Genomic DNA, 13,784 nt, shown 5'->3' with positions numbered 1-13,784 from the left:
GAGCTCTGATCTTACAAATAGGAAGTAGAGACTCCTAAATATGGAAGGAGATGCATCATTTACTTGTTTTCTTATTCCTTTAGCTACACCTATACTCTTCTATGAAAATAAGAAAACTGGGACTCTGTTTAAGAAAAGTCATATTCTGATCCAAAATGGCACTATATTGACAAGAGGGAGTTTTGAGCTTACAAATAAGAAGTAGAGACTCCTAAATGTGGAATGCATCAATTTACTTATTTTCTTATTCCTTTACCTACACTGAAACTCTCCTATAAAAATCAGAAAACTGGGACTTTGTCTAAGAAAAGTCAGATTCGGATAAAACAAACGGCACTATGTTGACAAGAGGGAGTTCTGAGCTTACAAATACGAAGTAGAGACTGCTAAATGTGAAAGAAGATGCATCATTTACTTGTTTTCTTATTCCTTTAGGTACACTTAAACTCTCCTATGAAAATCAGAAAACTGATACTCTGTTTATGAAAATTCATATTCTGATCCAAAATGGCACTATATTGACAAGAGGGAGTTATGAGCTTACAAATAAGAAGTATAGACTCCTAAATCTGAAAGGAGATGCATCATTAGTTGTTTTCTTATTTCTTTAGCTACACTAAAACTCTCCTATGAAAATCAGAAAACTGGGACTCTGTTTAAGAAAAGTCATATTCAGATTAAAAATGGCGCTATATTGACAAGATGGAGTTCTGAGCTTACAACTAAGAAGTAAAGACTCCTAAATGTGGAAGGAGATGCATCATTTACTTGTTTTCTTATTCCTTTAGCTACACTTAAACTCTCTTATGAAAATCAGAAAATTGAGACTCTGTTTATGAAAATTCATATTCTGATCTAAAATGGCACTATATTGACAAGAGAGTGTTCTGATCTTACAAATAGGAAGTAGAGATTCCGAAATATGGAAGGAGATGCATCATTTACTTGTTTTCTTATTCCTTTAGCTACACCTATACTCTCCTATGAAAATCAGAAAATTCGGACTTTGTTTAAGAAAAGTCATATTCTGATCCAAAATGGCACTATATTGACAAAAGGGAGTTACGAGCTTACAAATAAGAAGTAGAGACTCCTAAATGTGGAAGGAGATGCATCATTACTTTTTTTCTTATTCCTTCAGCTACACTAAAACTCTCCTATGAAATACAGAAAACTAGGACTCTATTTAAGAAAAGTCATATTCATATCAAAAATGGCGCTATATTGACAAGAGGGACTTCGGAGCTTACAACTAAGAATTAAAGACTCCTAAATGTGGAAGGAGATGGATCATTTACATGTTTCCTTATTCCTTTAGCTACACTTAGACTCTCCTATGAATATCGGAAAACTGGGACTCTGTCTAAAAAAAGTCAGATTCGGATAAAATGGCACTATATTGACAAGAGGGAGTTCTGAACTTACAACTAAGAAGTAGAGACTGCTAAATATGGAAGGAGATGCATCATTTACTTGTTTTCTTATTCCTTTAGCTACACTTAACCTCTTCTATGAAAATCAGAAAACTGATACTCTGTTTATGAAAATTCATATTCTGATCCAAAATAGCATTATATTGACAAGAGAGAGTTCTGATCTTACAAATAGGAAGTAGAGACTCCTAAATGTGGATTATCATGAATTATCACGAATTGTTACAAAAGAATTTTGTGGCTATAGGGTCGTTACAAACAGAATTTTGTGGCAATTTCTGATATTTTTGACACGAAATGTCACAACTATATTCTCTGGTAAATTAGCCACGAGTTATCCAGGAAACAATTTGTGGCAGATTTGCCAGAAATTGATACAAAAAATTTGTGGCATATTGTAATGAATAGCCACAAACCCATTTCTAATAAATTTGTCACGAGTAACCATAAATTTGTTTGTCACAAATTATGACAAATTGCAAGAATTAATATGTTGCAAAATTACCAAGGATTACCACCATAAAATGTGTGGCAATTTACCATGAATTACAAGAATATTGTTGTTACAAATTGCTACAATTTGTCATAACACATTAGTGGTAATTTGCCACAGATTTTCATCTATTTTGTGGCAATTAATGTAAATATAGAAAATATTAAAAAAACTTCATTATAGTTATAACAATCACTAATTTAAAAGTATTAATCTAATTAGAACATAATTTATATTACACCAAAAGTAACTAAAGTACTAATAATCTGAAAGCATTATATATTACAATGTCAAAAGTTGTTAAAGATAGTAATATTCCAAAAGACTAAAATTAAACAATATTCTCTTCAGTTCTCTTCAAATATGCCAGGAAGGTTATGGTTTGGTAGATCTCCAAAGTTGACAGGACTGTGTGAAGTGTGAAGAGCTCCGGTAGATGAAGATCCATTTGAACGTGAAGTAGGAGTTAGTGGCATAAGTGTAACAGGATCAATACCATTAATCTGCAACAACACGTTTAAGGCTCTTCTTGAAGCATCATGGCTGTCCTTGTTGTCCTCTATAGACTTCTTCATGTTGCTGAAATTCTCTTTGACACTTGCTTCAATACTAGTAATCCTCTCTTCTAAGGCAATGTTCCGAGCAAAAGCAGTGGCAGGAGACACTTTAGGATCAACGTTAATGAATTGTGATGATCCAGGGCCATAGATATGGCCATTCTTAGTGGTAGCTTTCTGGAAATAAAAATAGAAAGTTTTGACTTAGAACAAAAGCAAATATGTCAACAAAGCTTTCCAAAGAATCACCGTTTAGAAAAGTGAAAAAGCATGAGCAGCCATAAAAAAAAGATAGAGACATTCTCAAGTTTAAAGACTCGATGTACTTTATAAAATCATTGATATCACTAGCAACAAAAAACCTCATTTCTTTTCAATAAAATATTACTACTCAGTTTAAACACCAAAATTATACGTTCATTACTTACCTCCAAGTATGCAGCGGTGAGCAGCTCTGACGACAGTTCAACGGCGGTTTCTATTTCACCAGAATCAGCAGCAGCCCTCTGTGCAGCCAAAGTCTCAGCCTCTTTGATTAACGACTCTGCACGTTTATCAACAAAGGTCCCATCTTTTCGAGTATGGGTCTTCCGGACAAGCTCAGGAATTGATGGTCGAACACCACCAGCTGCGATCGTCTAATAAAGGAAATGGAAGACTCAGAAGTTTGAGTTTTCAAACAAAATGTAAAGTGAATAAAACTTAAACAACATTTACCATCTCATGTTCGATTCTAGCTGTTTTTTTAGCACCGGCAGTGTGGTTATGTGGATTAGCCTTGCGGTTCTTTGAGTTGGTTTTGCACTTATTGGAGAGTTTAGGAGTCTCCCACATCTTGAGCATGAGATACCAATCATCTTGGCTTATGAAATCAGGCTTCAACCCTGCTAACTTCTTCTGGCTCACACGACTTGATATAGAGCCCTTGCAATGGGTTTCCAGGCCGCAAATACTGCATCCTCATGTTCTTTGTCCCAATAATACAGTTGCTGCAAAATTCAATAGTTAAACTCAAGACACAGAATCAAACAAGCAACAAAAACTTCAACACACCATATTACAAGCGACTTCAACATAGTGGAACTACAAAGCAACTAGATAACATACCACAAAACTAGCCCACCACATGTCTTTCTTCTCTTGGGGAACCATCGAGTAATTCCACCATGGTCCCCAAAAATTTGATTTCCAAGTTTTGCAGATGTCTTTAGTGACCTTGGGATGAATATCAAACCTATAACACATAGAAAAAGGTAAACTGATACCATATATATATACTGAATTCTAAAAATATACATACACAGATACAGGGATATTTGTCTACCATAGAGCTCCGTCAAGCCTTTCTGGGTGCAAATGTGGCATGCTAAGTCTCGCAGGTGCATTCATTAATTCAGCTAGGCTTGCAGGGATATATGGCTGTGCAGTAGAACTAACTGACCCAGTTGATCCAGGAGGCGGAGATGTGCTAGGAGTCCGAGAAGCTGGTTGGAAAGAGTAACCGCCACGACGAAGAAGATTCATCATATCTGAAACACTTTAAAAAAAATGGGATGAGATTAATCAAACTTAAGCGAAATCATAAGCAAAAAAATCAGACATCAGCAAGCAGTTATAGATATTTAATCATAACACACCAATGGATGAAACTAGAAATCAGGTTAAATCCAAAGACGAGAATGCAAATATGACACAGCGAATGCAACGGTTACAAAATCAATTGAGAATACAATAGATCTAACTAGAAAGCAGTTGATATCGAGTGAGAGAGAGAGAGAGAGAGAAGCGTTGATACCGGCCGGTGGGGAGGACAGAAAGAGAAAGCGGTGGCGAGGAAAGAAAAAGACGGCGGCGGCGAGGAGAGAAATAGACGGCGGCAGAGAGACAGAGGTGGAGAGGGGTTAAAGAGACTGGAAGAGATGGCGGTGGAGGTATGGTTCACCGGAAAAAAGAATAGAACCGTTCAAGGCAGCGGCGCAGAGAAGAGTTTCAGAGAAAGGGTTTCTAATCTCGTTGGAAAAGAAGAGAAAAAAAGGGCAACTTTAAGAAATTGGAAAATGTAAAAGTGTTGGAGGCAAAATTTTAAGGTTTAGGAGGCATGCTTTTCCATCTGATGGGTGATGCATCTCTCCTTCAGGAGTCACATGCTCAGCGTGCCATCTCATCTGTGATGATGTCGTCTCAGATTGGTACAATCGCTTCAAACGATCTGCAATCGGCAGGTAAAACATTCTCTGTTTGGGTATTCTTTTACCGGTTCCATTATGCGGTTTAAACCGGTCTTTCTTGCAAAACCGACATTGCAACAACTCTCGATCCTCTCCCTTCCAAAAAAGCATACAGAGTTATCTTCGCACACATCAATCTTATGACAAGGCAAACCAAGTGATCGAGTCAACTTTTTCGTCTGGTAGTATGATTCTGGAGCTTTATTTGGCGACGGAATGACATTTTTAAATGTCTGAGATATTTCGTCTAAGCATTCTTCAGATAGATTGAAATTGGTCTTCCAATTCATTATTTTTGATGCAATGTACAATGGAGAAATCCCTTTAGGACATCCTTCGTAAAGAGGTTGATTTGCCACTTCAGATGTTTGAAAAACGTTATCATGGCAATTTGCACTACAAAAAATAAGGTAGTTAATATTCCTTATTTTTAATGTTTATCTAAAAATTAATTTCTAACAATCAAAATTATGACAATAAATTTTTAATTACCAATTTATACAGTATGTTCTTCAGCCCTTTTCAATTAGGTTTAGTTTAACTTGAAACACATTTATTAAGTTTAAATATTAATATGTACAAAATATGTCTATATTTATAAAAGCATATCATTATTTTTAAGACTTGATAATTTACGTTGGATACCTTATTTCTTGTTGTGTCTCATGGTGAATTTCGGAATCATCGGGCATGTGTACATCTTCTTCTGCTTTATAATTTTGATCAACGGGCATTTGAACATTTGGACTATGAATCCAAGTTTCTTGTTCCCCCCCTCAATGACTTGTAGATGCTCCACCATCGTTGTAGCAAATTTCTCCATGATGTGTCCAAAAATAGTAATTCGGCGTAAATCCCTTCAAATACAGGTGTTTTTCAACGGTATCTGCATCACGACGTTTTTGGTTTTTACACTTCAAACACGGACACAATAAATTTCCCCGGTCCTTATAAGATGGTTGATTACGAACGAAAGACAAAAATGTTTGTATTCCTTCAACAAATTTATCTGACACCTTTCGTTGATCTATGTCTAAACGAGAATACATCCATTCTCTCGAATAATAGAACTCAGACATTTCTGTTTCTCTAAAATAATAAAACTCATGAGAGAAACATGTCCATAATGAAAATGAAAATACCAAATGTGACGAACATGTCTATTTATAATCTTTTTTGCCACAAATTGCAACAAATAGTTTTGTAGCATCAAAGAATATATTCTCTGCTATCTGAAATGAAACGATGTAACACCTTTTTGCAGAGCACAGACCATTGCCACAAATAATTTTGTGGCAAATTAGAGGCAAACTTTGGTAATTCGTGGCAAACTGATAAAATATCTTTGCAAGTACATAATTTGATTCGACATATCAGTCGAAATTTTGATACAAATTTGTAATGAAATAATTTTGTGGCAATTGTATTAAATTCCAACGGTATTCGTGTTATGGCAAATTTGACAGAACATCTTTTCTAATAATACGTGGCAAATATTGACAGAAAATTATTTTCTGATAATATGTGGTAATTTTTGTAACAAAATGCCAAGACATGTGTTACTGTGGCAAATTGCCATAAAATTTAACAAAATTTGTAAAAAAAAGTTTTTGTGGTAATTTTGTTATAAATCTGTGGTAAAATACATTTACCACGAAATGATTGTGGCAAAATTCTTGCAATATACACCTATATTCTCCTATGAAAATCAGAAAACTAGAACTCTGTTTAAGAAAAGTCATATTCTGATCCAAAATAGCACTATATTGATAAGAGGGAGTTCTGAGCTTACAACTAAGAAGTAAAGACTCCTAAATGTGGAAAGAGATGCATCATTTACTTGTTTTCTTATTCCTTTAGCTACACTTAATCTCTCCTATGAAAAACAGAAAACTGGGACTCTGTTTAAGAAAAGTCATATTCTGATCCAAATTGGCACTATATTGACAAGAGGAAGTTATGAGCTTACAAATAAGAAGTAGAGACTCCTAAATGTGGAAGGAGATGCATCAATTTACTTGTTTATTATTCCTTTAGCTACACTAAAACTCTCCTATAAAAATCAGAAAACTGGGACTCTAAGAAAAGTCAGATTCGAATAAAAAAATGGCACTATATTGACAAGAGGGTGTTCTGAGCTTACAACTAAGAAGTTGAGACTGCTAAATGTTGAAGGAGATGCATCATTTACTTTTTTTCTTATTCCTTTAGCTACACTTAAACTCTCCTATGAAAATCATAAAACTGAGACTCTGTTTAAGAAAATTCATATTCTGATCCAAAATGGAACTATATTGACAAGAAGGAGTTCTGATCTTACAAATAGGAAGTAGAGACTCCTAAATATGGTAGGAGATGCATAATTTACTTGTTTTCTGATTCTTTTAGTTACACCAGATCTCTCTTATGAAAATCAGAAAATTGGGACTTTGTTTAAGAAAAGTCATATTCTGATCGAAAATGACACTATATTGACAAGAGGGAGTTATGAGCTTACAAATAAGAAGTAGAGATTCCTAAATGTGGAAGGAGATGCATCATTTACTTGTTTTCTTATTCCTTTAGATACACTTAAACTCTCATATGAAAAACAGAAAACTGGGACTCTGTTTAAGAAAAGTCATATTCTGATCCAAATTGACACTATATTGACAAGTGGGAGATATGAGCTTACAAATAAGAAGTAGAGACTCCAAAATGTGGAAGGAGATGCATCAATTTACTTGTTTATTATTCCTTTAGCTACACTAAAACTCTCCTATAAAAATCAGAAAACTGGGACTCTAAGAAAAGTCAGATTCGGATAAAAAAAATGGAACTATATTGACAAGAGGGAGTTCTGATCTTACAAATAGGAATTAGAGACTCCTAAATATGGTAGGAGATGCATAATTTACTTGGTTTCTGATTCTTTTAGTTACACCAAATCTCTCTTATGAAAATCAGAAAATTGGGACTTTGTTTAAGAAAAGTCATATTCTGATCGAAAATGACACTATATTGACAAGAGGGAGTTATGAGCTTACAAATAAGAAGTAGAGATTCCTAAATGTGGAAGGAGATGCATCATTTACTTGTTTTCTTATTCCTTTAGATACACTTAAACTCTCATATAAAAAACAGAAAACTGGGACTCTGTTTAAGAAAAGTCATATTCTGATCCAAATTGACACTATATTGACAAGTGGGAGATATGAGCTTACAAATAAGAAGTAGAGACTCCTAAATGTGGAAGGAGATGCATCAGTACTTGTTTTCTTATTCCTTTAGCTACACTAAAACTCTCCTATGAAAATCAGAAAACTGGGACTCTGTTTAAGAAAAGTCATATTCATATAAAAAAGGCGCTATATTGACAAGAGGGAGTTCTGAGCTTACAACTAAGAAGTAAAGACTCCTAAATGTGGAAGGAGATGCATAAATTACTTGTTTTCTTATTCCTTTAGCTACACTTAAACTCTCATATGAAAACAGAAAAACTGGGACTCTGTTTAAGAAAAGTCATATTCTGATCCAAAATTGACACTATATTGACAAGTGGGAGATATGAGCTTACAAATAAGAAGTAGAGACTCCAAAATGTGGAAGGAGATGCATCAATTTACTTGTTTATTATTCCTTTAGCTACACTAAAACTCTCCTATAAAAATCAGAAAACTGGGACTCTAAGAAAAGTCAGATTCGGATAAAAAAAATTGGCACTATATTGACAAGAGGGTGTTCTGAGCTTACAACTAAGAAGTTGAGACTGCTAAATGTTGAAGGAGATGCATCATTTACTTTTTTTCTTATTCCTTTCGCTACACTTAAACTCTCCTATGAAAATCAGAAAACTGAGACTCTGTTTAAGAAAATCATATTCTGATCCAAAATGGAACTATATTGACAAGAGGGAGTTCTGATCTTACAAATAGGAAGTAGAGACTCCTAAATATGGTAGGAGATGCATAATTTACTTGTTTTCTGATTCTTTTAGTTACACCAAATCTCTCTTATGAAAATCAGAAAATTGGGACTTTGTTTAAGAAAAGTCATATTCTGATCGAAAATGACACTATATTGACAAGAGGGAGTTATGAGCTTACAAATAAGAAGTAGAGACTCCTAAATGTGGAAGGAGATGCATCAATTACTTGTTTTCTTATTCCTTTAGCTACACTTAAACTCTCATATGAAAAACAGAAAACTGGGACTCTGTTTAAGAAAAGTCATATTCTAATCCAAATTGACACTATATTGACAAGTGGGAGATATGAGCTTACAAATAAGAAGTAGAGACTCCATTATGTGGAAGGAGATGCATCAATTTACTTGTTTATTATTCCTTTAGCTACACTAAAACTCTACTATAAAAATCAGAAAACTGGGACTCTAAGAAAAGTCAGATTCGGATAAACAAAATGGAACTATATTGACAAGAGCGAGTTCTGATCTTACAAATAGGAAGTAGAGACTCCTAAATATGGTAGGAGATGCATAATTTACTTGTTTTCTGATTCTTTTAGTTACACTAAATCTCTCTTATGAAAATCAGAAAATTGAGACTTTGTTTAAGAAAAGTCATATTCTGATCGAAAATGACACTATATTGACAAGAGGGAGTTATGAGCTTACAAAATAAGAAGTAGAGACTCCTAAATGTGGAAGGGAGATGCATCATTACTTGTATTCTTATTCCTTTAGCTACACTAAAACTCTCCTATGAAAATCAGAAAACTGGGACTCTATTTAAGAAAAGTCATATTCATATAAAAAAGGCGCTATATTGACAAGAGGAAGTTCTGAGCTTACAACTAAGAAGTAAAGACTCCTAAATGTGGAAGGAGATGCATCAATTACTTGTTTTCTTATTCCTTTAGCTACACTTAAACTCTCATATCAAAAACAGAAAACTGGGACTCTGTTTAAGAAAAGTCATATTCTGATCCAAATTGACACTATATTGACAAGTGGGAGATATGAGCTTACAAATAAGAAGTAGAGACTCCAAAATGTGGAAGGAGATGCATCAATTTACTTGTTTATTATTCCTTTAGCTACACTAAAACTCTCCTATAAAAATCAGAAAACTGGGACTCTAAGAAAAGTCAGATTCGGATAAAAAAAAATGGCACTATATTGACAAGAGGGTGTTCTGAGCTTACAACTAAGAAGTTGAGACTGCTAAATGCTGACGGAGATGCCATCCATTTACTTTTTTTCTTATTCCCATTAGCTACACTTAAACTCTCCTATGAAAATCAGAAAACTGAGACTCTATTTAAGAAAATCATATTCTGATCCAAAATGGAACTATATTGACAAGAGGGAGTTCTGATCTTACGAATAGGAAGTAGAGACTCCTAAATATGGTAGGAGATGCATAATTTACTTGTTTTCTGATTCTTTTAGTTACTCCGTTATGAAAATCAGAAAATTGGGACTTTGTTTAAGAAAAGTCATATTCCGATCCAAAATGGCACTATATTGACAAGAGGGAGTTATGAGCTTACAAATAAGAAGTAGAGACTCCTAAATGTGGAAGGAGATGCATCATTACTTGTTTTCTTATTCCTTTAACTAAACTAAAACTCTCCTATGAAAATCAGAAAACTTGGACTCTGTCTAAGAAAAGTCATATTCATATAAAAAAAGGCGCTATATTGACAAGAGGGAGTTCTGAGCTTACAACTAAGAAGTAAAGACTGCTAAATGTGGAAAGAGATGCATCATTTACTTTTTTCTTATTCCCTTAGCTACACTTAAATTCTCCTATGAAAATCAGAAAACTGAGACTCTGTTCATGAAAATTCATATTCTGATCTAAAATGGCACTATATTGACAAGAGAGAGTTCTGATCTTACAAATAGGAAGTAGAGACTCCTAAATATGGAAGGAGATGCATAATTTACTTGTTTTCTGATTCTCTTAGTTACACCAAATCTCTCTTACGAAAATCAGAAAATTGGGACTTTGTTTAAGAAAAGTCATATTCTGATCGAAAATGACACTATATTGACAAGAGGGAGTTATGAGCTTACAAATAAGAAGTAGAGACTCCTAAATGTGGAAGGAGATGCATCATTTACTTGTTTTCTTATTCCTTTAGCTACACTTAAACTCTCATATGAAAAACAGAAAACTGGGACTCTGTTTAAGAAAAGTCATATTCTGATCCAAATTGACACTATATTGACAAGTGGGAGATATGAGCTTACAAATAAGAAGTAGAGACTCCAAAATGTGGAAGGAGATGCATCAATTTACTTGTTTATTATTCCTTTAGCTACACTAAAACTCTCCTATAAAAATCAGAAAACTGGGACTCTAAGAAAAGTCAGATTCGGATAAAAAAAATGGCACTATATTGACAAGAGGGTGTTCTGAGCTTACAACTAAGAAGTTGAGACTGCTAAATGTTGAAGGAGATGCATCATTTACTTTTTTTCTTATTCCTTTAGCTACACTTAAACTCTCCTATGAAAATCAGACAACTGAGACTCTGTTTAAGAAAATCATATTCTGATCCAAAATGGAACTATATTGACAAGAGGGAGTTCTGATCTTACAAATAGGAAATAGAGACTCCTAAATATGGTAGGAGATGCATAATTTACTTGTTTTCTGATTCTTTTAGTTACACCAAATCTCTCTTATGAAAATCAGAAAACTGGGACTCTGTTTAAGAAAAGTCATATTGTGATCCAAATTGACACTATATTGACAAGTGGGAGATATGAGCTCACAAATAAGATGTAGAGTCTCCTAAATGTGGAAGGAGACGCATCAGTACTTGTTTTCTTATTCCTTTAGCTACACTAAAACTCTCCTATGAAAATCAGAAAACTGGGACTCTGTTTAAGAAAAGTCATATTCATATAAAAAAGGCGCTATATTGACAAGAGGGAGTTCTGAGCTTACAAATAAGAAGTAAAGACTCCTAAATGTGGAAGGAGATGCATAAATTACTTGTTTTCTTATTCCTTTAGCTACACTTAAACTCTCATATGAAAAACAGAAAACTGGGACTCTGTTTAAGAAAAGTCATATTCTGATCCAAATTGACACTATATTGACAAGTGGGAGATATGAGCTTACAAATAAGAAGTAGAGACTCCAAAATGTGGAAGGAGATGCATCAATTTACTTGTTTATTATTCCTTTAGCTACACTAAAACTTTCCTATAAAAATCAGAAAACTGGGACTCTAAGAAAAGTCAGATTCGGATAAAAAAAATTGGCACTATATTGACAAGAGGGTGTTCTGAGCTTACAACTAAGAAGTTGAGACTGCTAAATGTTGAAGGAGATGCATCATTTACTTTTTTTCTTATTCCTTTAGCTACACTTAAACTCTCCTATGAAAATCAGAAAACTGAGACTCTGTTTAAGAAAATCATATTCTGATCCAAAATGGAACTATATTGACAACAGGGAGTTCTGATCTTACAAATAGGAAGTAGAGACTCCTAAATATGGTAGGAGATGCATAATTTACTTGTTTTCTGATTCTTTTAGTTACACCAAATCTCTCTTATGAAAATCAGAAAATTGGGACTTTGTTTAAGAAAAGTCATATTCTGATCGAAAATGCCACTATATTGACAAGAGGGAGTTATGAGCTTACAAATAAGAAGTAGAGACTCCTAAATGTGGAAGGAGATGCATCATTTACTTGTTTTCTTATTCCTTTAGCTACACTTAAACTCTCATATGAAAAACAGAAAACTGGGACTCTGTTTAAGAAAAGTCATATTCTGATCCAAATTGACACTATATTGACAAGTGGGAGATATGAGCTTACAAATAAGAAGTAGAGACTCCAAAATGTGGAAGGAGATGCATCAATTTACTTGTTTATTATTCCTTTAGCTACACTAAAACTCTCATATGAAAAACAGAAAACTGGGACTCTGTTTAAGAAAAGTCATATTCTGATCCAAATTGACACTATATTGACAAGTGGGAGATATGAGCTTACAAATAAGAAGTAGAGACTCCAAAATGTGGAAGGAGATGCATCAATTTACTTGTTTATTATTCCTTTAGCTACACTAAAACTCTCCTATAAAAATCAGAAAACTGGGACTCTAAGAAAAGTCAGATTCGGATAAAAAAAATGGCACTATATTGACAAGAGGGTGTTCTGAGCTTACAACTAAGAAGTTGAGACTGCTAAATGTTGAAGGAGATGCATCATATACTTTTTTTCTTATTCCTTTAGCTACACTTAAACTCTCCTATGAAAATCAGAAAACTGAGACTCTGTTTAAGAAAATTCATATTCTGATCCAAAATGGAACTATATTGACAAGAGGGAGTTCTGATCTTACAAATAGGAAGTAGAGACTCCTAAATATGGTAGGAGATGCATAATTTACTTGTTTTCTGATTCTTTTAGTTACACCAAATCTCTCTTATGAAAATCAGAAAATTGGGACTTTGTTTAAGAAAAGTCATATTCTGATCGAAAATGACACTATATTGACAAGAGGGAGTTATGAGCTTACAAATAAGAAGTAGAGACTCCTAAATGTGGAAGGAGATGCATCAATTACTTGTTTTGTTATTCCTTTAGCTACACTTAAACTCTCATATGAAAAACAGAAAACTGGGACTCTGTTTAAGAAAAGTCATATTCTGATCCAAATTGACACTATATTGACAAGTGGGAGATATGAGCTTACAAATAAGAAGTAGAGACTCCAAAATGTGGAAGGAGATGCATCAATTTACTTGTTTATCATTCCTTTAGCTACACTAAAACTCTCCTATAAAAATCAGAAAACTTGGACTCTAAGAAAAGTCAGATTCGGATAAAAAAAATGGCACTATATTGACAAGAGGGTGTTCTGAGCTTACAACTAAGAAGTTGAGACTGCTAAATGTGAAGGAGATGCATAATTTACTTGTTTTCTGATTCTTTTAGTTACACCAAATCTCTCTTATGAAAATCAGAAAATTGAGACTTTGTTTAAGAAAAGTCATATTCTGATCGAAAATGACACTATATTGACAAGAGGGAGTTATGAGCTTACAAATAAGAAGTAGAGATTCCTAAATGTGGAAGGAGATGCATCATTTACTTGTTTT

The 13,784-nt window shown here is 33.9% G+C and overlaps 1 protein-coding gene across 1 annotated transcript in view; it reads right to left on the bottom strand.

Annotated features, from left to right (window-relative positions):
- Window positions 1-2,273: 2,273 nt before the first annotated feature.
- The window catches only part of LOC112083508, a 40,947-nt gene continuing 29,436 nt past the window's right edge, over window positions 2,274-13,784 (bottom strand). The window contains exons 3-8 of the mRNA XM_024151537.1: window positions 3,808-4,012; window positions 3,591-3,717; window positions 3,437-3,472; window positions 3,201-3,380; window positions 2,912-3,121; window positions 2,274-2,660 (exon numbers count right to left, since the gene is read on the bottom strand). Of these exons, the coding sequence (XP_024007305.1) occupies window positions 2,274-2,660; window positions 2,912-3,121; window positions 3,201-3,380; window positions 3,437-3,472; window positions 3,591-3,717; window positions 3,808-4,012 (1,145 nt within the window). The remainder of the gene's footprint in view (window positions 2,661-2,911; window positions 3,122-3,200; window positions 3,381-3,436; window positions 3,473-3,590; window positions 3,718-3,807; window positions 4,013-13,784) is intronic.

This window comes from Eutrema salsugineum, unplaced genomic scaffold, assembly GCF_000478725.1.
Source record: "Eutrema salsugineum unplaced genomic scaffold, Eutsalg1_0 scaffold_6, whole genome shotgun sequence".
In the NCBI taxonomy this organism is placed as follows: domain Eukaryota; kingdom Viridiplantae; phylum Streptophyta; class Magnoliopsida; order Brassicales; family Brassicaceae; genus Eutrema; species Eutrema salsugineum.
The sequence above is the reverse complement of the archived record's forward strand: the minus strand, read 5'-3'. Positions and strand labels throughout refer to the sequence as shown.